The sequence below is a fragment of the Aspergillus lucknowensis genome (genome assembly GCF_044049455.1).
Source record: "Aspergillus lucknowensis strain CBS 449.75 chromosome Unknown BJX67scaffold_69, whole genome shotgun sequence".
Taxonomy (NCBI): domain Eukaryota; kingdom Fungi; phylum Ascomycota; class Eurotiomycetes; order Eurotiales; family Aspergillaceae; genus Aspergillus; species Aspergillus lucknowensis.
The window spans coordinates 1-20080 of record NW_027263613.1 but is presented as its reverse complement, the minus strand read 5'-3'; the positions used below and the strand labels follow the sequence as shown (position 1 = coordinate 20080).

General features: G+C 51.5%; 9 protein-coding genes across 9 annotated transcripts; 6 read left to right on the top strand and 3 right to left on the bottom strand.

Moving 5' to 3' along the window:
• Positions 1–10: 10 nt before the first annotated feature.
• On the bottom strand, positions 11–1588 carry BJX67DRAFT_366490 (pantoate--beta-alanine ligase PAN6). The gene is made up of 2 exons (XM_071030411.1): positions 1324–1588; positions 11–1260 (listed from the first exon to the last, which is right to left on the bottom strand). Exons 1-2 carry the CDS (start codon positions 1349–1351, stop codon positions 203–205), a joined length of 1086 nt encoding a protein of 361 aa, XP_070881298.1. The 5' UTR covers positions 1352–1588; the 3' UTR covers positions 11–202.
• A 122-nt stretch (positions 1589–1710) lies between these two features.
• Positions 1711–4815, top strand: BJX67DRAFT_366488 (lysophospholipid acyltransferase family protein). The gene is made up of 6 exons (XM_071030410.1): positions 1711–2458; positions 2511–2985; positions 3037–3715; positions 3761–4072; positions 4118–4374; positions 4424–4815. The coding sequence occupies exons 1-6, from the start codon at positions 1906–1908 to the stop codon at positions 4590–4592; spliced, it is 2445 nt and encodes an 814-aa protein (XP_070881297.1). The 5' UTR covers positions 1711–1905; the 3' UTR covers positions 4593–4815.
• A 466-nt stretch (positions 4816–5281) lies between these two features.
• Positions 5282–5835, top strand: BJX67DRAFT_385692 (uncharacterized protein; the record flags this gene model as incomplete). The annotated part of the gene is made up of 3 exons (XM_071033918.1): positions 5282–5311; positions 5383–5461; positions 5567–5835. The coding sequence occupies 3 exons, from the start codon at positions 5282–5284 to the stop codon at positions 5833–5835; spliced, it is 378 nt and encodes a 125-aa protein (XP_070881296.1).
• Positions 5836–6113: 278 nt separating this feature from the next.
• On the bottom strand, positions 6114–6895 carry BJX67DRAFT_366487 (uncharacterized protein). The gene is made up of 3 exons (XM_071030409.1): positions 6856–6895; positions 6712–6793; positions 6114–6611 (listed from the first exon to the last, which is right to left on the bottom strand). The coding sequence occupies exons 1-3, from the start codon at positions 6889–6891 to the stop codon at positions 6331–6333; spliced, it is 399 nt and encodes a 132-aa protein (XP_070881295.1). The 5' UTR covers positions 6892–6895; the 3' UTR covers positions 6114–6330.
• Positions 6896–7281: 386 nt separating this feature from the next.
• On the bottom strand, positions 7282–9265 carry BJX67DRAFT_391283 (major facilitator superfamily domain-containing protein; the record flags this gene model as incomplete). The annotated part of the gene is made up of 6 exons (XM_071034763.1): positions 8859–9265; positions 8546–8808; positions 8446–8483; positions 8231–8396; positions 8088–8177; positions 7282–8033 (listed from the first exon to the last, which is right to left on the bottom strand). The coding sequence occupies exons 1-6, from the start codon at positions 9071–9073 to the stop codon at positions 7282–7284; spliced, it is 1524 nt and encodes a 507-aa protein (XP_070881294.1). The 5' UTR covers positions 9074–9265.
• A 1779-nt stretch (positions 9266–11044) lies between these two features.
• Positions 11045–13135, top strand: BJX67DRAFT_391281 (ammonium transporter AmtB-like domain-containing protein; the record flags this gene model as incomplete). Its single annotated transcript, XM_071034762.1, has 4 exons — positions 11045–11781; positions 11842–12022; positions 12071–12391; positions 12443–13135. The coding sequence occupies exons 1-4, from the start codon at positions 11585–11587 to the stop codon at positions 13133–13135; spliced, it is 1392 nt and encodes a 463-aa protein (XP_070881293.1). The 5' UTR covers positions 11045–11584.
• Positions 13136–13920: 785 nt separating this feature from the next.
• On the top strand, positions 13921–16484 carry BJX67DRAFT_297742 (putative nucleoside diphosphatase (Ynd1)). The gene is made up of 3 exons (XM_071026919.1): positions 13921–14096; positions 14153–14362; positions 14423–16484. Exons 1-3 carry the CDS (start codon positions 14087–14089, stop codon positions 16381–16383), a joined length of 2181 nt encoding a protein of 726 aa, XP_070881292.1. The 5' UTR covers positions 13921–14086; the 3' UTR covers positions 16384–16484.
• A 356-nt stretch (positions 16485–16840) lies between these two features.
• Positions 16841–18369, top strand: lea1 (U2 snRNP complex subunit LEA1). Its single transcript, XM_071030408.1, has 4 exons — positions 16841–17051; positions 17143–17183; positions 17239–17499; positions 17606–18369. Exons 1-4 carry the CDS (start codon positions 16973–16975, stop codon positions 17978–17980), a joined length of 756 nt encoding a protein of 251 aa, XP_070881291.1. The 5' UTR covers positions 16841–16972; the 3' UTR covers positions 17981–18369.
• Positions 18370–18494: 125 nt separating this feature from the next.
• Positions 18495–20073, top strand: BJX67DRAFT_366471 (uncharacterized protein). Its single transcript, XM_071030407.1, has 2 exons — positions 18495–19220; positions 19279–20073. The coding sequence occupies exons 1-2, from the start codon at positions 18680–18682 to the stop codon at positions 19518–19520; spliced, it is 783 nt and encodes a 260-aa protein (XP_070881290.1). The 5' UTR covers positions 18495–18679; the 3' UTR covers positions 19521–20073.
• Positions 20074–20080: the final 7 nt, after the last annotated feature.

The window sequence follows — 20080 nt, the reverse complement described above, 5'->3', positions numbered from 1 at the left end:
GCAGCCTTGCAGGCATTTTAGATTTTTAAGATTGAGTGCGGCTTGGGTTTCCAGTTCTAGAATAACTTGGGAATGTTCCTAACTAGTGAGTCTTCGGAGGTAGTGTATTGTACAAGCTTCCCCACCGGATTGTGGAAGCAATATATGTATAGCTGTAGTTACATGTAAGTAGGTTCGTCTCTTCCAATTGTTTGAGATGCGTTTACAGTGGCTTCAGGATCAAGTTGTCGATTAATCGGACGGGAACCTTCCCATCACCAAGACCACAATCCTCTCCGGCGTTCGTCTCTTCAAGAGGAGCCATCTTGAGAGCACCGCTTAGGATCGCCCCCTTGGCCGGATCCACGGCTTCCAATTCTTCAAGTGTATCAGGATTTGCGAGGGAGATGTAATCAACCTCGAATAGCGCACGCTCGGACGGTGATAGAGCCTGCTGTTTCGCCAGGACATCCTTCGTGATGCTGGTCGAAGGATCTAGTATATCAGTGCGGTTCAACTTCCCGGAGTGATATGCGCTTTCGGCTGCTTTGAGGGCTTTGAACAGAGTGAGCCCGATTGCGCGTCTGCGCGTTCCTAGGTATACATTCCTGGAACTCATAGCCAACCCATCGTCTTCTCGCATTGTCGGCCCGATTTTCACTTCTGTATCCATGTGGAAGTCCGTTACCATTCTCTTAATAACAACTGTCTGCTGGACATCCTTCTGTCCGAAATAAACGCGGTCGGCGCCAACAATATTGAAAAGCTTCATGCACACCGTCGCCACGCCTCTGAAGAACACGGGACGAGATGCACCTTCGAGTTTCCTCGATAGCGGCGTTATAGTCACGAACGAGCCATCACCGTCGATTTCCGAGGAAGGAGGGAGAGTTGGATACATTGTCTTCGACGTTGGGGCGAGAATAGCTGTTATGCGCCCACCATTCTCACGGGTAAGCTCGGCATTCACTTGCTCCAGTTTCGCAACATCGGCGTCCCAAGTCCGCGGATAACTCGACAGATCCTCATTCACGCCGAATTGCGTCGGGTTCACGAAGATACTGACGAAGACGTCTGTGTTTTCTGCTGCGGCTTGTCGTATCAAGGAGAGGTGTCCTTCGTGAAGAGCACCCATTGTAGGCACGAGGCCTACGGTTCTCCTCGACAGCAGCAAGTCGCGCCGTAATTTTCGGAGGGGAGAGACATCGCGAAAGACTTCGAAGGAGTAGTGACGGAGTGAGGAGGGGGCGACTGCGGGGTATCTGAAGAGCGATGCGGCAACTGCGAGTACAGAGTTAGAGAAGGTCGTGTCATCAAGAGGCGGCGCAGGAGACAGGGCCTTACTCGACAATTGCCTTCCTTGCCGAAACATGGTGGTGGTGAGGAAGGTGATCCTGGAGTTCGGTTTGCCGCGGAGTCACCAAATCGTGTCCCGCACAGTGACGAAAGCTCAGATCGTACCACGGAAATGGCCACGACGGCGGCAGAACATGGAGGGGTGTCGAGGGACGCAATAAGACTTAATCGTATACAGTCATCGTGAAAAAGATCTCTGTAAACAGGCGAAAAGATTAGTCGCGTGCCAGCAACTGTGCGTTGAAAGTATCCCAGGAATGCCTGCGAAACCAGGCAGTAACCGCCGTGAGGCCGCGGTTCGGATGGAACCCCACGTGACGCGCATCCGAGGTAGGACGGGGCCGAAGGAGCCAAAGTCTGGGGCAAGCAGCGGATGGGGTCGATCGCAGCGATTTGTTGGGAATTTAGCATCAGCTGCGGAGAGGGGGGTTCTCTGTTGTTATGTTATGGCCTGTTCCTCTTCCCATGTCTTCGGTCTTTGAAAGCTTCCTTCGAGCTTCCCCTCCCTCCCTACAACCTCACAACCGCTCACTCTCCCACTTCCCCCCCCGAAACCCTCGACTATAGACGATGCCGTCGGAGAAGACTCCCGTGGGCGAATCGGCCCCCGATCTCGAAATCGTCGGCGATCAGGTCACGATACACCCCAGCGGATATACTGGAGGACTGGAACCCCAAGATGGAGGGATTACCGAACGCAATCTCATTCACAATGTGGCCCGTTTCCGAGAGAAACCGTTCGATTTCTTGCGCGAAGTAAGCTTATACATGACGTCCGGAACTGGATGGCGCGCCTACGACGATATTGTTGGTCAGCCAATATACTACTCTGGGTTCTCGGAGCGGATCAAATCGCATATCCTCGCCAGTCCAATCCTGAAGAACAAGGTCCAGGAGCTCTCGGAAGCGCGACTGGCCGTTGAGGAGAAGGAAGGGCTTCTGCAGATCAAGACGGGACCTTTCGCTCGGAATAGAACACAGCGCCGGAATGAGTTGGAGAATAACCTCAAGGAGGTCGTTGATAAGATGCTGGACAATATGATCTGCAAGATGGAGAGCAAGAGGTTCATTCGCGCTGCGTACTACCTCGCGACGCAGCTCCTCACCCGGGCCTATCATCAGGGTAAGCTTATCTTGGCGGTCTCATCATTTGTTTAAGATGCTTATTCTTTTAGGTATTCACGTTTCTAGTGAAGAAGTTTTGCGACTAAGGGCCGTGGCGGAGGAAGCGGCCAAGAAGAAGCAGTCGATCGTTTTCCTGCCGTGTCACAAATCGCATGTTGACTACGTGTCTCTCCAAGTTATCTGCTACCGTTTAGGAATTGCCTTGCCGGTCGTTGTGGCAGGCGACAACCTGAATTTTCCGTTAGTCGGCGCGTTTCTACAACATGCAGGCGCGATGTGGATTAGGCGAAGCTTCGGAAATGATCCATTATACCACACCGTCGTTCAGGCTTATATCGATACAATCTTGCAACAAGGCCACAATTTTGAATGCTTCATTGAAGGTGGCCGATCGCGAACAGGGAAGCTTCTATCGCCGAAGTTTGGGATTCTTAGCTTTATCGTGGACAGCTTACTCTCAGGTCGTGTTGAAGACACTGTTATCTGCCCTGTCAGCACACAATACGACAAAGTCATTGAAACTGAGTATGGCCTAGCGCTATTTTGATGTCGACCGTGGGTTCTAACATTGTATAGATCTTATATTAGCGAGCTTCTCGGACAGCCCAAGCAGAAGGAGAATTTGGCCGATTTCCTTTCGTCTTCATCCGTTTTGTCCCTGAAACTGGGCCGAGTGGATGTTCGCTTCCATAAACCGTGGAGCCTAAGAGAATTCATCAGCCAACAATTATCGAGATTATCCAACCAACCGCAGTTAGGGAAAGGACTCAAACTCAGCCACGCTGATCGTGGACGCCTTTTGAGATCATTGGGTTATCGGGTACTTTCCGATATCAACGATGTCTCCGTGATGATGCCTACGGCTCTAGTCGGGACAGTCCTGTTGACACTGCGGGGACGTGGGGTTGGTAAGGCGGAGCTTGTCCGGCGGGTAGACTGGCTTTGTGACCGCGTGCGAGCCAAGGGTGGGCGTGTCGCGCACTTTTATCGGTATCCGACTCAGGTGGTTGTCGACCGCGCGCTTGATGTTCTGGGTCCGAAGATTGTAGGAGAAGTCGCTGGTTTGGCCGAGCCGACGTACTTCGCTGTGGATCGTTTTCAGCTTTCCTTCTACCGTAATATGACGATTCATCTGTTCATCACCGAAGCGCTTGTGTCTGCAGCAATGTATACGAGGGTGAAACAAGGTGGTGGGCCTTCCCACCAGCGGATTGCTTTTGGGGATCTCTTGCACTATGTCTCGTTTCTCTCGCAGGTATGTCACGCTCTCATCCGTTTTGATGGCCGCTAACTCGATCAGCTCTTCCGTGGTGAATTTATCTTCCCTCCGGACGGTCTAGCTACAAACTTGGAGAACACTCTACGGGTGCTTGAGAAAGACCAAGTCATCTCCGTTACGCGGGACTCTGCTGGAGCTCCACTCTATGCCGAACTCTCAGATACTGAACGCCAATGCGGACGGGAAAATTACGATTTCTACTGCTTCCTCATCTGGCCATTTATTGAAGCGTCATGGCTGGGGACAGTATCTCTATTGGGTCTCACCCCACCTCTGAGCGGACCGAAGGACGCATGGATCGATATGAGCAGGGCGCAAAGCAGCGCACAGTTGGTACGTACACGGGCATCTTTAGAGAATTCCACTAATATGTATCAGCTCGGCAAAACCCTATATCACCAGGGAGACCTCTCATACTTTGAAGCTGTCAACAAAGAAGCCCTGAAGAACTCCTACGACCGATTCGCGGAGGAAGGCATCATCATAGTCGCGAAAAGCAAAGAGGCCCGCGCCTCCACGAAGCTGAGGCTTGCCCCTGAATGGACTCCGGTGCGAGATCCAGAGACCGGCAAACTCCTCCCCCAAGGCCGCCTCTGGGACTTTATGGAGCTGATTTCCCAGTCACGGCGTGAAGGGTAGGCTCCCAAATACCCCCGCGGTGTGCTATTCGCTAATAGGATGCAGTAAAAACCGTCGAGATGGAGCTACCGTTTCCTCCAGGGTGCTTATCATGTCCGACACGGTTGGCCGGACGCTGTTCGAGAACGCTGAAAACCATGTTCCGGAGAGCGGTGTTGATCTCTCGACGCGGGCGCCCCGTCGGAAGGCTCTTACTACTTCCTCGAAATTATGAGGTTGCTTATTCTTAATTCTCTTCTCCTCTACTTCCCGTCTGTCCGTATAATACCCCGTGGCTGTCCTCCCTTCGATGTATTATCTAACTTCAATACATTTTTCCTGCATATGGCGCTAGACCTGGTGTAAACGTGCCCAGTCCTTCCGGAGTGTCATGCATATTGTATATATTTTTACCATGATAATCATACACAGTAACAAAACCACTATCATTAGCAAGCTGACTCTAAAGCCAATTTTCACTCTCATGACATTCCCCTCATCATACCTACTTCCAAGCTTCAGATATGAGAGACTAGTAAGGCGATGTCACTCTATCATCCACAAGCCAAGTCAAACAAGCGAGAGAAATCTAACAAACTCCTCATCTCACCTCAAAGCAAGACCTGAAGGCGGAAGGGGCAAACCTCCTCTGCCCCAATCTTCTTAAAGCAGTCCAGTGTTATCCACACTTCACAACACACAACAGGCTTCCCTCAGCTTCAAAGAACACCATAGCCACGGAAAACACAAGAACTTGTCAACAAATTCTCTCTTTTGATATCCTCTCCTCAAATCATCATCCCTCCCTACTTTTTCTCTTCGTCACCATTCTCCTCCGGCTCCTAACTTCCAATCACATCCACCTTCTAATCCGGACTCCATAATCAACTCCTCAAACAAACCATCACCCTAGAAATATCCAAAATGCGCTGGACCAAAGAGAACGAAGAGCTGGTATGTCAAATCTCACCCCATCAGCAACCACGCAAAGAAATGAAAAAGGAAAAAGGAACTAACATTTCCAGCTCTGGCACGCCATCTTCAAAACCCAAAGCTTCCACATCGACCTTGACAAGATCTCCGAAGCATGGCGTCAGTTCCCCGGTGCCCCAGTTTCCCTCTCCCTCACTCCTTTCTCAAGAAAGACATCTAATCCCATCCAATCGCATCCTCTCCTTTATCTACAGAAGAGCTAACGCGCATCCCCAGCCGGCGATGAAAAACCCACCCCGAAAGCCCTAAAAGAACACCTGGGCAAATACCGCAAGAGCCTCGGCGGCGAAAACAAGATTACCTTCGGTATGGGATCGAAGCGTTGTGTCGAGGATGGTGCCGGTGCGCCTGCGACACCTCGCAAGAGGACGCCGAAGAAGCCCACGCCTAAGAAGGCAGTTGTGGTGAAGAAGGAGTGGCGGGACGAGGAGGGAGAGGAATTTGAGGCTGGGATTGCGACGACCGATGAGAGAGTGAGGATGTGAAGCCGCAGACTCAGAAGAGGATCAAGAAGGTGAGGGTGTAGACATTGAAAGCAATGAGGGTAGTCGATTAGTCGATTTACGGGGGTGTGGCTGGGGCGCTATTGGCATATGGGGAGTAGAGTTTCAGGGATATTTCGTGGCGTTTTATGGATTTTACTGGGCTGGTTACCATGAGTAGTTTCCAGCTATGCGACATTGAGATTTGATGGCTCTCACAGCACGCTGGTGCGGTTGAATATCAAGAACGTTGGTGAAGCAAAGTCCTTTGACAATGCATTGCAGACTAAGTCCTAAAACTGAAGCATCTATGGCCATGAATCCTCGTAACCACCAGCCAAATCAATATCAACCTCCCCTTCAAATGAGAATAAAAGCCAGCCCCTCAGCATAGGTACCAATCAACCAGTGAATACCGTCCCCGGATTCCAAATCCATATGAAACACCACCCCCCTAATATCCAGGCAATAGCTCTAGCCGGTCTCGAAAAAGAAAGATCAAGCCGCCTCCTCGGCATCCTCAGCCTTAACCTTCTTCGCAGCACCTTTGGTCTTCGCCTTCAGCTTCCTAACTCTCTTTTTCTGAGGCGATGCGTCGGAAGCAGTGCCGGGGGTACCGGGGCCCTCTGCGTCCTCGCCATTGGCATTGGCAGTACCATTGCCATCACCATCACCGTTGCTATTGCCATTTCCGGTTCCGACTCCAGCGGCGGAACCGTCTTCTTCAGCCTTGCGCTTCAGTCTGACGATGCGGTTCTGGACAGCGCCCGGGAGGCAGTCTGTCATCTCACTATTAGTATTTGGATTCCGTTCTTCCTCGGGAGGTATGATGATGTGAAAGAGTAAGGGCGCGGATGGAAGGGTGAAATAAAGACGTACCAGAACCCATGAACTTCGCGAGGTAGTCATAATCGAGCTTGACTTTGGAGTCCTTGAGAAGGTTCAAGACACCAAGGAAGAGCTAGATGTTGATAAGAGTTAGGGTGTTAGTCAGGGTTTTGGCGGGTAGTGAGGTGGACGTACCTTGGCGTCAGCTTCCGCGTTCCAAGTCATAGGCATTTTTTCAGTCGTTGATATCCTTGGTAGAGACCGTTGGGTATGTATAGAGGATGTTGAGTGATTGGAGATCAAGGTTGACTGCAGTCTGAGGACTTTGTGGGTTGAGTGTGGAGTGTAGGGTAAGAGTAGGTTGGTAAGTTCTGGGAGTAGAGGGCAGAACAGGGAGGGATTAAGTAGAGGAGAGAGAAGATGTGTTATTTTTCAAAGCGAAGAGTGAGCTTTGTGAGTGTGTTGTGGGACGCCGAGACTGAGATGTGAACAGAGGAAGAGGGTTCTTCTTGTCGCCATTGTGCAGAAGAAGACAGATAACAAAAGGCATGGTTGGAGGAAGGCAAAAATGCTGGTTACTGTATAGCCAGGTATGTGAACCAGGCTAATATGATCATGCTTTCATATAGTATAGCGAAAGGAGTGATGCACCTCACTCGGACCCGCGACACAACGTCCAGCCGCAACCTCAGCGCCTGCCACCCTTTTGTTATCTAGCTTGTCAAGTTCCCGGTTCTTCCTTGTCAATATCGCCCTGAGCAACACGCTGAAAATAGCCGCAGTAAAGACAAGCCCAACGACGATGCCCAGTGCAAGGCGGTAATGAGGCGCGTCTCGGTCCCGATACGTAAACGGAGTCCATACCATCGATGAGCTAGACACCATACTAACGAATCCGTAAGCTGCGGCACGTTTCGCTGGTGGTCTGGATATCGATGTCGCCATCCAGGCGCTGATTGTATTACTCATGGGGTAGATGAAGAGCATGAGGAACATGGAGAAGTAGCGGGCGCCAAAGCTATCGACGGCCATGAAGATGCTGAATCCCGTTATGGCTATGGGGGCTGGATACATCATGTACCAGAAGCGGTGCTGTCTGCGATCGCTGATGTGGCTGTGGATGCAGCTGTAGACGGCAATGAAGAGGTATGGAGGGGCGACAAGGAGGAGGGAGACGATGTGGTTATAGCCTAGGGTTGCTGCGAGTGTGGGGAAGAAATTTTGGCATCCGATGGCGCCGATGATGCACATGTTGATTATCGTCATGACGTATAGCTTCTTGTCGCCCATTGCGAGGCGAAGACCTTGAACTGGAGACATTTCTGCTCCGTCGACGTCGGCTTCCGAGGCATCGAGGGTCAGGCGTCGAATTGCTACTAATCTGTCAGACCGAAAATATGGGTTGAAGGAAAGAATGGACAACCCACCAACTTCTTTCATTTCCGGTGCCAATCTAGTCCAAGTGTGAGGGAAATCCGGGAGGACGGCGATGATCAAAAGTCCGCCACATATAGAGACTGTAGCCGCCACTGTTAACTGGTGGTCATCCCTCTGCAGCACGGAGCCAAACCTGTGCCTTCAATCAAGTACAGCCACCGCCACGCCGACAGCCCACGAGCCCCATCTAAACCGCTTGAGATCCCTGCGGCTATTAGGGAGCCAGTTGCAGTTGCGATCAGTCCTGCTGCGAGGCAGATACTGATGCGAAGAGTAAGCTCTGTCTTTTTGTACCATTTCTTCCGAGTGTCAGAAAGCCTTCACCTGATGTGGAGAGGCAAGTCGCACCGAGAGGTAAAACAGCATTCCAGGGTATACCGGTGCCTCTAAACGTCGTTGGAAAGACAATCTCAGTCAGTGAGCTCGTGACACCGATTCGAACACCAACCAACACAGCCTAAAAGCATCCTTGCCGCGAGCATTCCACCGAAGTTGTGGACCGCGGCTGTACACCCAGTGACCAGGCCCCAAGCGACAATCGAGACACCAATGTGCCATGACGGCCGGCCATAGTAGTTGAGCAACATGTTCGACGGTATCTGAACTAGGAGATAGCCAACATAGAAAACGCTCAACCCAGCCTGGAACTGGGAATCCGACATATTTAAATCTTCTTCTAGATGCTGCAATCTAGCCGCTCCATAGGTGGACCTTCAAATCGTTAGTTTTGCCATTGTGCCAAAATGGGGCGCGTGGAGTACCGGTCAATGCAGTTAAGGAAGAAGGATAGGCATATCATGGGTAGAATCCTGATATCCAGCTTGCGAACGAGTTTTCTTTCAATTTTTTTCTCATCCTCGCTAAGCGTATAAGATGGAAGAGGACTCTCCCGACCAGTACTGTCGTCATCCACAGGGAAGATAGTCGATTTTGCTGCCATGACTTCTGGCGCATTGAAAGATATACCCCTGGTCATCGTATGAAATAAAGCAGCTCAATTCTCGTCGTTAATCTGTGTGGAATCGCCCAATATAAGTCTGGCCCTGGAATTGAATTCCCACCACCGACACTGTTACACAAGTGGCGGGCCGAAGGAAGAATTGGCATGCTGGCTAGCAATAGTCCACGTCCAAGTGCTGATCACCACCATTGCTTCCTCGACCGCGCAACCAATAGGCCGGTATTCATTCTTCAGAAAGATCACAAGACAGCTAAGCCGGCAGTAATATTCCTTCGGCTCGACAAATCAAGATCTTGTCGGGTTTTACAAGAGTCGGAAGCCTTGATTTCAAGGCTTCCGACTCGAGTATTCGGATCACAGTTACGGTGGTGGTAAGCAGGCGCCTAATCTTCCCATGGAATGCCCGGGACCTCGCCATGTTTGTCGTGGATGATATGCCTGCTTATTCAAGCCCTATGGATAGGGTTTGTTAATCCGATCAATACCGAGGCACTCCGCTCACGGCAGACACCGGACTTTCATGTATCCGGGGGAACTTCCATGAATCCGCGCTTCAATCAACTCCGTAGACTGAGGTGCGAGTCTTGTGTCACCCTGGAGGGGGTGCTGAGGAGTTCGGGAGCGAATAGGTCCGTGAAACTCAGTTCATGAAGCATGTATAAGAGCTTCCTGCATCGTATGTTGTCTAGAAACGGCCCGCGAAGCGCAACATTTCGATATCAGAATAGGTCGGCTGGTAAATGTTGTTCGCACGATGACGTGTGACCCTGGTTAAGGAATTCCAATTATTTCAGACAGAATTATGACATCGCTTTCGCAACGATATATTGAGCAGATTCGGTACTTTGGTCTGCCCCCATCCCTGTTGCAGTTCCACTGACTTTTTGTCCGAATCAGGCTTCGAAGGCGAGGTTACCCTTGCTTTCTGACTCTCCGAAGAGCCACATCGGTACAGCACAGGCGCAAATGGCCGGGCTCAGTCCAGCCTTCTCTGCATGGTGTATGATGGCCGCAAGTACGTCAAGATCCCTTAATGGACGATAGGTTCGATTGTCTGTTATATCATATGTTGACACATATCAGCAGGATTATCGCAGAATTTGCCAAGTACACGCGCCGAGCAAGCTTATGAAGAGTGAGGCCTTCAGACGAGAATATCTTGAGAGCTGTGGTCGATTAGCACTATGTTCTTGCAAGACTGGCAAGGAACCAGTGGGGAATCGCACTACAGACCAGGGAGTTCATGCAGATCTCACTGAAGCAAGCCATCAGAATGATGAGGCACCGCCTGCAAGTTTAGCAGACTCTCTGATATTGCAGTGCATGGCTAAGAGATCTATTTCGTGGGAGGAGACTCACCTGATCCAGTCTTGCATTGGCTCTCGGTTTGGCCAACCGTTGAGGGCCACTCGAGGTTCATCGATGCTTCCACATATTGCATTTTTGCCTAGGAAGCAGACATTGGTTGGGTTGCTGATGCCGCTCTTCTCGACTGCATGAGCTGAAGGAAACAAGCACAGCTCCAAAGGTCGAGGCGATAAGAGGACAATCATGGAGCACATGACACCACAGCTGAGTGTTCTCTCCCAGAATGATGGAAACCACCCCTGTAAACAACCACAGCCCAAAGCATTCGCGCAGATCGATTTTCTCCACCAAGAGGCTCTCGAAGAGGGAAGGCCAAGCGCGCCGTCGGCAAGCGCTTCTCGTGGTGGACTCGCTTTGAACCAACTGGTGCGCTCCCCGACCCAGATCTCGGGAGCAGCGCTGATCCTGCAGGTAAGGAGCATCTGAACAGTATCGAGGCTGGTCTTGGGGGAATCTGAAAGTTGATTCGTACAATTTTCAAAACAGAGATGTGTCCAATGACGGCGGCCGATGGCCCTATCTCTCACCAATTACGAGCCATCGGATTCAGGGTCTGTTGGCGTTGGGACCACCACAACACCAACCTTACCATCTCAAACTAAACTCCAGAGGGTTTTGTTTTCCGGGGATACAGGCTAATGCGGAACCATGGGGTTTCATTGGGGGAATTCCTGAGCTCTATCTTATCTCAAGCAGCTGGCTCCTTGATCCCTGCCCTTGGCAATAACAAGATCAATGCTCCCTGATAAGCGCTCGGTTGACCGCAAAGAGCGTTTCCCTCTCACATACCAAACGGGGTATATTATATGGCCAGGTGGGCTCTTGGTAAAAGATAACAGCTCTTGTGCACTCTTGGCTCGCGAAAAGTTGCGAAAGACGGGCGAGAATCACCGGAATGGGTCCAGTCATCAAGGAAGTACGGAACCTGCGAGAGGAAGGATAAAATGCAATTCAATCCTCACCTCGCGGGACGCAGCAGAGTATTCTCGACAGACGGCCCGAGTGTTGAAGACTTGGCACATCTCCAACTGCAGCTTTCCTCGAACCCAAGCGCGCTGAACATATCTTCGTCGCAATGTCAACAGTACGTCGCTCAACGGAAGGAGCTTGGAGATATTGCTAATCAATCCCGTTGTGTAGCCAGAATATGAGCCCTCGATGCCAGATGGCGGTGACGCCACTCAGATCGATGTAAACGCGCCGTTTGCGGGGAACGAGTTCCATTCGATTTACATTGTCGCCTGTACCTTCATTGTCTTCTTCATTCTTCCGGGTGTCGGCTTGCTGTACAGCGGCTTGACTCGGAGAAAGTCCGCAATGACATTTTTGTTTCAGGCATTCTTAATCCTGGCAGTGTAGGTCCTATGCACCAGCCCGTGAAAAGCAAGGCTAGCAAGGCATTGACGGAGATACAGGACAACATTTCAATGGATATTCTGGGGATACTCTCTCACATATTCACGAGATGGAGGTCCATACATTGGAACACTGAAGAACTTTGGGCTCATGGATGCGTTGGCTGCCCCTTCCCCAGGATCTGACGTTCTCCCTGAGATCCTGTTCTGCATGTTTCAGCTTCTTTTCGGTTCCTGCACTGTAAGTTATTTGCCAGGCCCAAGAAGGCACTGATGCTCACGTTTGCAGGTAATGATTGTCGCCGGCGGTGCCTTCGAACGGGGTGGGATCCTCGCGTCCCTCATCTTCGCTTTCGTGTGGGAAACCATTGTGTATTGCCCTCTCGCGCGGTGGACCTGGAGCAGCCAAGGATGGCTGTATAACCTCCCTTCCATTGATTTCGCGGGAGGTGGCCCTGTCCATATCGCCTCAGGTTGCGCTTCGTTGGCCTACGCCGTCGTTCTTGGAAAGCGCAGGGGTTACCCTGATGCTTCCATGAAGCGTCCTCATAACACTACTCTGGTTTTTCTGGGTACCGTCTGCATCTGGACTGGTTGGCTTGGATTCAACGTGAGTCTGACGCATCAATTTTTTTAACGTTTGGCACCTAACTTTATGTAGGGCGGTTCTACGCTTAGCGCCAGCGTTCGCGGGTACATGGCCATCATGAACACCAACGTCGCAGGCTCTACCGGTATCCTAGGATGGGTTTTAGTTGACATGATCCGAAACAGGGGTAAATTTTCGCTTGTCGGAGCCTGCGAAGGAGCGATTGCGGGTCTCGTCGGTATCACTCCCTGCGCTGGGTGTGTCACCGTCTGGCTAGGCGCTTTGATCGGTTTCCTCACAGGCATAGTGTGCTCAATGTGCAAGAACGTCAACGAGTGGATGCGCGTGGATGAAGGGATGGATGTCTTCAAGCTCCACGGAATTGGTGGCATGGTCGGCTCATTCCTGACCGGCATCTTCGCCGACAAGTACATCTCAGCCTTGGACGGTGCTTCCATCATCCCTGGAGCCATCAACGGCGAGGGTGTCCAGGTTGGCAAGCAACTTGCCGAGATCTGCGCCATCTCCGCCTACTCGTTCGGGTTGACCTACGTAATCCTCATGGTTATGAAGTATATTCCAGGATTAGGGCTGCGGGTGACGGAGGAGGCCGAAACTGTCGGCTTGGATCGGTCTTTCTTTGTGGATGAGCAGGTTGGAGACTGGTCCGCACCTGAGGGTATCAATATTTCGTCCTTGATGGGAGTCTCGAAGACCCCGTCGCAGGAGGTGCAGCAAGCGGACACACAGACCAAGACCGCGTAGACCAGGCCTTCTTTCTGTCCACGCCATCCGGCCTGGACTGGGGTCATGAACAGAGTAGCTTGGAATTATTTCTTCCCTTATGCAGCACTTGCATTGAACATCTGCCAAATCAGTCACGGAATTGCAGGAAGGAAGTGAGGTCATCCCTGTTGACGTCGTGGAGATCGCTCTGGTGCATGCAGCTGGGCTGGCCCGTGTTGTCTTATCGTTTTTTGCTTGGCAGCGATATTGGAGTGTTGTCACCCGCGGTCCACCAATCAGCGTCTGCATTCTGGCACGCAGGACAAAGGAGCTTGCGTCACCCAGACCTATTAATATAAGGGTCCGACCTTTGGACCCAGAAGAAGACTCTGAGCGAGACAAGAGTAAAAGGTCTTTGTGTCTTCTGAGCTTGACTGTTAGACATCAATTGAACCTTCGAATCCTCCGACCCCCATTCTTCATACCGCTGTGGCACGAAAAACTCGAGAAGAGCGACCCGTGGACCGTTACGACACTGTCCGTAACAGGACTAGCGCGGTGTCGGGATCGGCGGGCTGTCGCGTCCTCTGTTGCAACTGTCGCCATCCGCTCCCGTCTTATCGACTGTTTCGCTGCGATTTTTCTCGCTCAAGTCTAGCCTCATCTTGTCACTCTCTCTGCCTCTCGTTTCTCTCCCTTCCCCTCTCTCGTCTGCCCACCTGTCTCTTCTCAGCTTGTCCTTTCCAACTCGCTCTCACCGTTCGCGGAATCACTCGTTCCTTCAACTCTATCCTTCCGCTAACTTAAGCCGGACTCGCTCCCTTCTCGACTCGCAGCTCCCAGGACCTACCGACCTGTACTTTATCCTTGTCAAGACCCCTCCTGATTCGACCGACCTTTCTCCGGCCTCATATTCACTCGTCGCGGCCGGCCTTCTCATGGCCATGTTAATCACCTACTGTCCTTGACAGATCGCTCCCTTCGTTGCCCATGGGTAAATGTATGCTTTATCGTTCGAACTTCATGAAGTCGAAACTAATGGTTGTCATTTTATAGGGCACTACGGAGTTGTCCTAGATGCAGGATCATCTGTGGGTATAGAAATAGTCATTTCAAAGCCAACATCTAACCTCGTTCAGGGGACTCGAGTTCATGTCTATCGGTGGCTGGATAATGCGGTTGCGCGCAAAGAACACGGCAACCATAACTTGCAGTCACTTCCTGAGATCAAAACAAAATCAAGCTGGGTGAAGAAGATACGTCCCGGTATGTTGGGAGGGATACAACCTGTCTCTAGTCTTGACTATTCTAATCTGCGTCTCGTAGGGGTTTCCACGTTTGCGGATCGACCCGAAGAAATTGGCCCCGAACATCTGGCGGAACTTCTTGAGTTTGCTCGCGACATCGTACCTGAAGATGCTATCAAGGAGACACCCATTTTTTTACTCGCCACCGCTGGTATGCGGCTAGTGGAAGACGTGAAACGGAAACTTTTACTGGATCGAATCTGTTCTTACACTCGCGAGAATTTCGACTTTTCTCTTCCCGATTGCAACGTCCATATCCAAGTTATACCCGGTGTTACAGAAGGGCTGTACGGGTGGATTGCTACGAACTACCTTCTGGGAACCTTTAACTCACCTGATGAGCACGACCATGGCAAAGGTCACCATACTTACGGATTCCTGGATATGGGTGGGGCATCCTCCCAGATTGCGTTCGCTCCCAATGCGACTGAGAGTGAGAAACATGCAAACGACCTGACCCTACTTAGGCTACGCAACATCGACGGTTCAACCCAGGAACACCGCGTCTTCGTCACTTCTTGGTTGGAATTTGGGGTGCGGGAGGCCCGGAGGCGCTACCTAGACGCCTTGAAGAGTGCTCTTGGTTCGGTCGATGTGAAGGAATTCCCCGACCCATGCCTCCCAGCGGGCCTCCGGACGACCCTAGACAGCAAGCCTCTAGACAGTGAAACTGAACCCTACCTTCTGGGCACCGGGAAGTTTGATGAGTGTTTGCGGGGGACATACCCCTTACTTGACAAGGATGCGCCATGCGAAGATCAGCCTTGTTTACTGCACGGCATCCATGTCCCGGCTATCGACTTTGATGTCAATCATTTCGTGGGCATCAGCGAATACTGGCATACCACACACGAAGTTTTCGAAATGAGTCACACTGATAAAGCCTACGACTTAAATACCTATCAACATCGCGTTGAAGAGTTTTGCTCACAGGATTGGGATTCGATCGAGCAGGGTATTTCCGAACACAGATGGGGAAAGAAACTTGATCGCGAATTGGCTTACGAGGTTTGCTTCAAGGCTTCTTGGATCATCAATGTGTTACACGACGGCATCGGAGTTCCCCGCGTTGGCCTTGAGCCAACTCCATCAACTGGCGTCAATGGGACCAAGGAGGTGCTCGAACATGGCCAAATCAAGGGCTTTTTAGATCCTTTCCAAGCAGTGAACAAGATCGATTCCACCGAAGTCAGTTGGACTCTTGGCAAAATAGTTCTCTACGCCGCATCGCAGGTGCCCGTGGAGACCGAAAAAGCTCTCCCTGTCGGCTTCGGCAGTAACGTTGCTGGTGTTCCCAGTGATTTCCAATACCCGAGCGCCGAACTGCTTCCGAATCCTCAACCCTTCCACGAAGAGACATGGCAAGACACCCTTTTCGATGGTGCCTCGTCCCGCAGAATCCCTGGCTTCATCCTCTTTGTTTTCATTATCGCCTTGGTCTCCTTTTTTCTCTGTGGTCGCGGCCGCCGCTTAAGAATGTACCACAGTATCAGCAATCTGTTTAAATGCGGACGCGGACGGCATGTGGCTCTAAGAAAGCGCAAGGCGTCTGGGGCCGTCAAGCCATCCTTCTTCGGCCAACACAGTCCTTCATATGAACGTATCCTCGAAGAGGGTGTGCAAGACATCGAGCTAGGAGCCTCAGATTCCAGCCGATCGTCGTATGATCCTGTTTCCGATACCGATGCAACACCCTTCTTGCCCCCAAAGCGAGCATCCAGTTGGGGACAGAACAGTCCCGCACGCCCCAAATTGGACCATGATAACTCTTCTTCCGCGACCATTGGGCTCGGGATCACTGCTGGGCCGGGGATTTCCGCAATCGATCGGGCTGGACTCGTTGTGAGGACCGAAGGTCGAGACCACTTGATCCCGCTTGCATTGGGCCCAACAACGAATGGCCGTCGATCCCGAGCACCCAGTCCTTTCCGCTCACATTCTCACAAGTCGCCTAACGCGACACCCCTCATACACGATTAATGCTAATGTCTTACGTTGCTGCTATTTCTTGCATACTTTCTCGGAGTTTTAGGTTCTGGTGTTATGAGGCCAGCCTCTGGAGTCTTGTGAATTCCGGTTTCGCCACGCTCAAGTCCCTACCTGGCGAATACCGTTGCTTCGCTTCGTGCTCTGGAGTACATTGCGAATACAATCTGGCCGTGCCGTTGCTTGCATTTGGGGTTATAAAATCTTTAATATAGCTGCATGTACGATTAGACTATAACACAATCTCGCTGGTTGCCTAGTGGGACTCAATTTAAACCATTTCGAAAAGCTCGAAACAGCTGAACCAGAAACATACTCTGTAGAACGCCCTTTTAAGCAAATGTCCACTGCAGCCTGGCAACTGTATGTTGTCACGTGTGTAGTACCATGACTAAGCATGTCACCGCCTGGCAAAATCCCTGCAACGAGCTTTGAGAAATCGAGGGAGACACCCCAGCTTCATTCTATATTTCTACGATCTCAATTCAGTTCATATTTCAGGTCTTACGAGTTTTGCGTCTACTAAATTCTTTGAATTCTATCCGATATTTCGCACATGTGCCTTCAATAGAGAACTGCCACCATGCGCTTGACCGTCGAGCTGATCCAAAATTCCCTTTCCTACATCAACCCGCTCAAGGATCGCGAGCTAGATCTTCGAGGTGCGTTCCACACACTGGGCCTGAAAAGGACAGATACTACACTTTTACATGAGCTGGATTGATATCGACCTTTGTTGTTCGAGTTGTCTAGGACACAAGATTCCTGCCATTGAGAATCTTGGTATTGCCAAGGTATGTCTCTCGCATGGGGAAACTACCTGGACGCCGTGTTGACTTACGAGGGCAGGACCAAGATGCAATCGACTTTACAGACAATGACATCTCCTCCTTATCCAACTTCCCCTTCTTCCCTCGCCTCCGCATGCTCCTCCTCGCGCGAAACCGAGTGCGCCAGATCCAGCCGAACATCGCGTCCTCGATACCTGGGTTAACGACGCTGGTTCTGACGGCGAATAACATCGCCGAGTTGGCGGATCTGGATCCGCTCCGGCAGCTCACGAAATTGACGCATTTGACATTGTTGGAGAATCCGGTTACGAGGAAGGAGGTATGCCCCGCCCCCATGCCATACTACTCGCTGCTCGTTCTCGTGATGGTGTATCTGCGCAGTATGTGGTTGGTCCGCAGCTAATCAAGTCCGTTCGACCCCGTAGTACTACCGCCTCTGGATAATCTGGCGGATCCCCAGTGTTCGCTTCCTCGACTACCAAAAAGTGAAAGACGCCGAGCGCGCAAAAGCAACCGAACTCTTCGGGACGGCCGAGGAACCCTCTGCCCTCGCGTCGAAGATCCTCGGCGTCAAATCCCGGACCTTTGACGTACCCTCAGGTGGAGCAGCGGACCGTGCGCCGGCGGACAAGACTCTCCGTGTGAAGTTAACGGATGCGGAGCGGAAGCGGATCGAGAAGATGATTCGGGAGGCGAAGAGTCTTGCTGAGATTACGCGGTTGGAGAGGGAGCTTAATGAGGGGCGGATACCGGGGGGTGCGATGGTTGATGGGGTAAATGGGGATCAAATGCAAATGTGATTCGTTTTTATTTCTTCTCTCTTCGCATTTAGCTGGGGATTTTCGAGAAGAGTATCTATTTATGGCTTTTGTTTCGTGGGGACGGTCTGGGATAGGGCTGTATTACGTTTCTCCTCTGCTTTAGGCGTTGAGTGCATGGAATATCAGGTTCAAGATTTTGTCTTCGCGCACCTGGTCGTTCTATGAAGCTGGTTTGGTTAATATACTCCGTCATGCGTGTCTATGTACCTACGGACCCGGGGCGTGCGCGGCGTACGAATATATAGAACTGTTCAGGCCCATGCCATGGACCGCCCTGAATGCAACGGTTTCCCGTGAAGGCAGGGCACTTGACTACAGAAAATATAACCGTACTCTTTAGCTTGCGTATCCGAAGAGTACTAGCGTTTAGTAGCCGTGCTTTGGTAGCTGAGGAGGTCTGCTGTCTTTGGTGTTTGGTCGCTGATCAGATCAGATAAGATAAACGCACAACGTCATTCTGGCAGCTGTCGGAATCATTTGGAATCAGGACCATCGGATAACTCACTTTCTCTGACTGCTACTGTCTCAATTGACCGAACACCTCTCTGGCAGCTTTTGTGACGTGTGACAATCAATAAGTGTCTGATTTGGTCAATTTCTCAACATTGCCGACTTCTCAGGACAAGTCCTTCAAAACCCCCTCCACCCCGCAGCTCTACTTCGTTCAACTTCTTCAACATGCCCCCGCCAGCGGTCGCGCCGTGGCGCTCCCTCTTCCTTACTAGCCTCGAGAAAAGCAAAGCTTCCTCCTTCTCCCTCACAACAGTCGCCTACAACGCGCAACACAAACCCGTCCCGCGCTCGCGCACCGTCGAATTCCGAGGTTTCTGGCCGAAACCCGCATCAGCACTACACCCATCCGGATCCGAAGCCCTTAAGGCCCAGAATATAGGCCTAAAACCGGAGGTGTACGACAGCGATATGCTCTCGATCACGACGGACGCGCGGATGAAGAAGACGGGGGAGTTGGCGGAATCGGATGGTGTTGTTGAGGGTTTGTTTTGGTTTGAGCCGGTCTCGGTGCAGTGGAGGATTAGGGGGCGGGCAATTGTAATTGGGGGTCCGGCTATGGAGAAGGCAGAGTGGGAGGCGAGAGAGAGGATCCGGAAAGGGATGAGGTTGCGCGAAGGTGTGGACGGCAATGGGGAGGATGTGAAGAGTTGGGACTGGGACCGGCAAGTCACGACGTATTTTGCGGCTCATACACCCGTTATGAGAGGTATTCTATCAAGATTCTCTTTCACTTAGGCTGTTGATGGGGCTAATTTCTATTTTAGGCTCATTCAAGAATCCGCCTCCTGGTGTGCCGCGGTCCGAGACTCCTTCTACTCCAGAACTGAAGTTGAATCAGAAGGTAGAGGATCTGAACGATCCGATAGCAAGGGAAAACTTCCGTGTCCTGGTTATCTGCCCGGAAGAGGTGGAGATATTGGACCTCTCGAGCCCTGATGATGTACGCCGGACGAATTGGGTGTTTGAGGATGGAGGGAAGTGGGAGGAGATAGACCTGTGGCCGTGATGATTCTTCCGGCCGGTCACAAGGGTGGTATGCTCTTGAATACGGAAGGAGCGATGGATGGGACAGCTCCGAGAGAGGGCATCGCCCTTCATGGGTCGCTCCTTCCTCTTGCAAATGGAGTTCAAATGGAGTTCGCTCTTTGAGTTGCGATGGGAAACTGGGGGAGCGACACATCCCTCCTTGCGACAGTTGAGGATATGACTTGCCTTACTATCCATTGACACTACAGAAGTGTTTTATCCCTAGACAGCCCAGTCTTTTCTTATACTTCGTTTATTTTCTCGATGGGCAGTGTATCTCACAGCCATCACTCGTTCATTCAGTGTTAAAAATCCCCTGAGCACGTCAGTTCCGTGTTCAATCGGGGACCTCGTGAGGATGAGAAGCGGGCTCCGACGCGTGCAAGGTCGCCCTCACCACCTGCGGATCAGGATAGCGCTCCATCGAAGCATGCAAGGTCGTTGTCACCACCAAAGAAGCACAGCAAGCGCCCATCGCCTCCTGGTTGATGAACTCTCCTGCGGAAGAACATTCCAGAACCGGAACTCGCGCCGGGGGGG

Bases quoted from the DNA above. Each gene is read 5' to 3' on its own strand.
- BJX67DRAFT_366471 (XM_071030407.1), top strand. From the start codon at position 18,680: ATGCCCCCGCCAGCGGTCGCGCCGTGGCGCTCCCTCTTCCTTACTAGC. The intron at 19,221-19,278 runs GTATTCTATCAA...TTTCTATTTTAG, and splicing joins TCATACACCCGTTATGAGAG to GCTCATTCAAGAATCCGCCT.
- BJX67DRAFT_297742 (XM_071026919.1), top strand. The intron at 14,363-14,422 runs GTATGTTGGGAG...TGCGTCTCGTAG, and splicing joins GGTGAAGAAGATACGTCCCG to GGGTTTCCACGTTTGCGGAT.
- BJX67DRAFT_366487 (XM_071030409.1), bottom strand. From the start codon at position 6,891: ATGCCTATGACTTGGAACGCGGAAGCTGACGCCAAG. The intron at 6,794-6,855 runs GTACGTCCACCT...ATCAACATCTAG, and splicing joins ACGCGGAAGCTGACGCCAAG to CTCTTCCTTGGTGTCTTGAA. The intron at 6,612-6,711 runs GTACGTCTTTAT...GTGAGATGACAG, and splicing joins CGCGAAGTTCATGGGTTCTG to ACTGCCTCCCGGGCGCTGTC.
- BJX67DRAFT_366488 (XM_071030410.1), top strand. From the start codon at position 1,906: ATGCCGTCGGAGAAGACTCCCGTGGGCGAATCGGCCCCCGATCTCGAA. The intron at 2,459-2,510 runs GTAAGCTTATCT...TTATTCTTTTAG, and splicing joins CACCCGGGCCTATCATCAGG to GTATTCACGTTTCTAGTGAA. The intron at 3,716-3,760 runs GTATGTCACGCT...TAACTCGATCAG, and splicing joins ATGTCTCGTTTCTCTCGCAG to CTCTTCCGTGGTGAATTTAT.
- BJX67DRAFT_366490 (XM_071030411.1), bottom strand. From the start codon at position 1,351: ATGTTTCGGCAAGGAAGGCAATTGTCGA. The intron at 1,261-1,323 runs GTAAGGCCCTGT...CTGTACTCGCAG, and splicing joins GCAAGGAAGGCAATTGTCGA to TTGCCGCATCGCTCTTCAGA.
- lea1 (XM_071030408.1), top strand. From the start codon at position 16,973: ATGCGCTTGACCGTCGAGCTGATCCAAAATTCCCTTTCCTACATCAAC. The intron at 17,184-17,238 runs GTATGTCTCTCG...TTACGAGGGCAG, and splicing joins AGAATCTTGGTATTGCCAAG to GACCAAGATGCAATCGACTT. The intron at 17,500-17,605 runs GTATGCCCCGCC...TCGACCCCGTAG, and splicing joins ATCCGGTTACGAGGAAGGAG to TACTACCGCCTCTGGATAAT.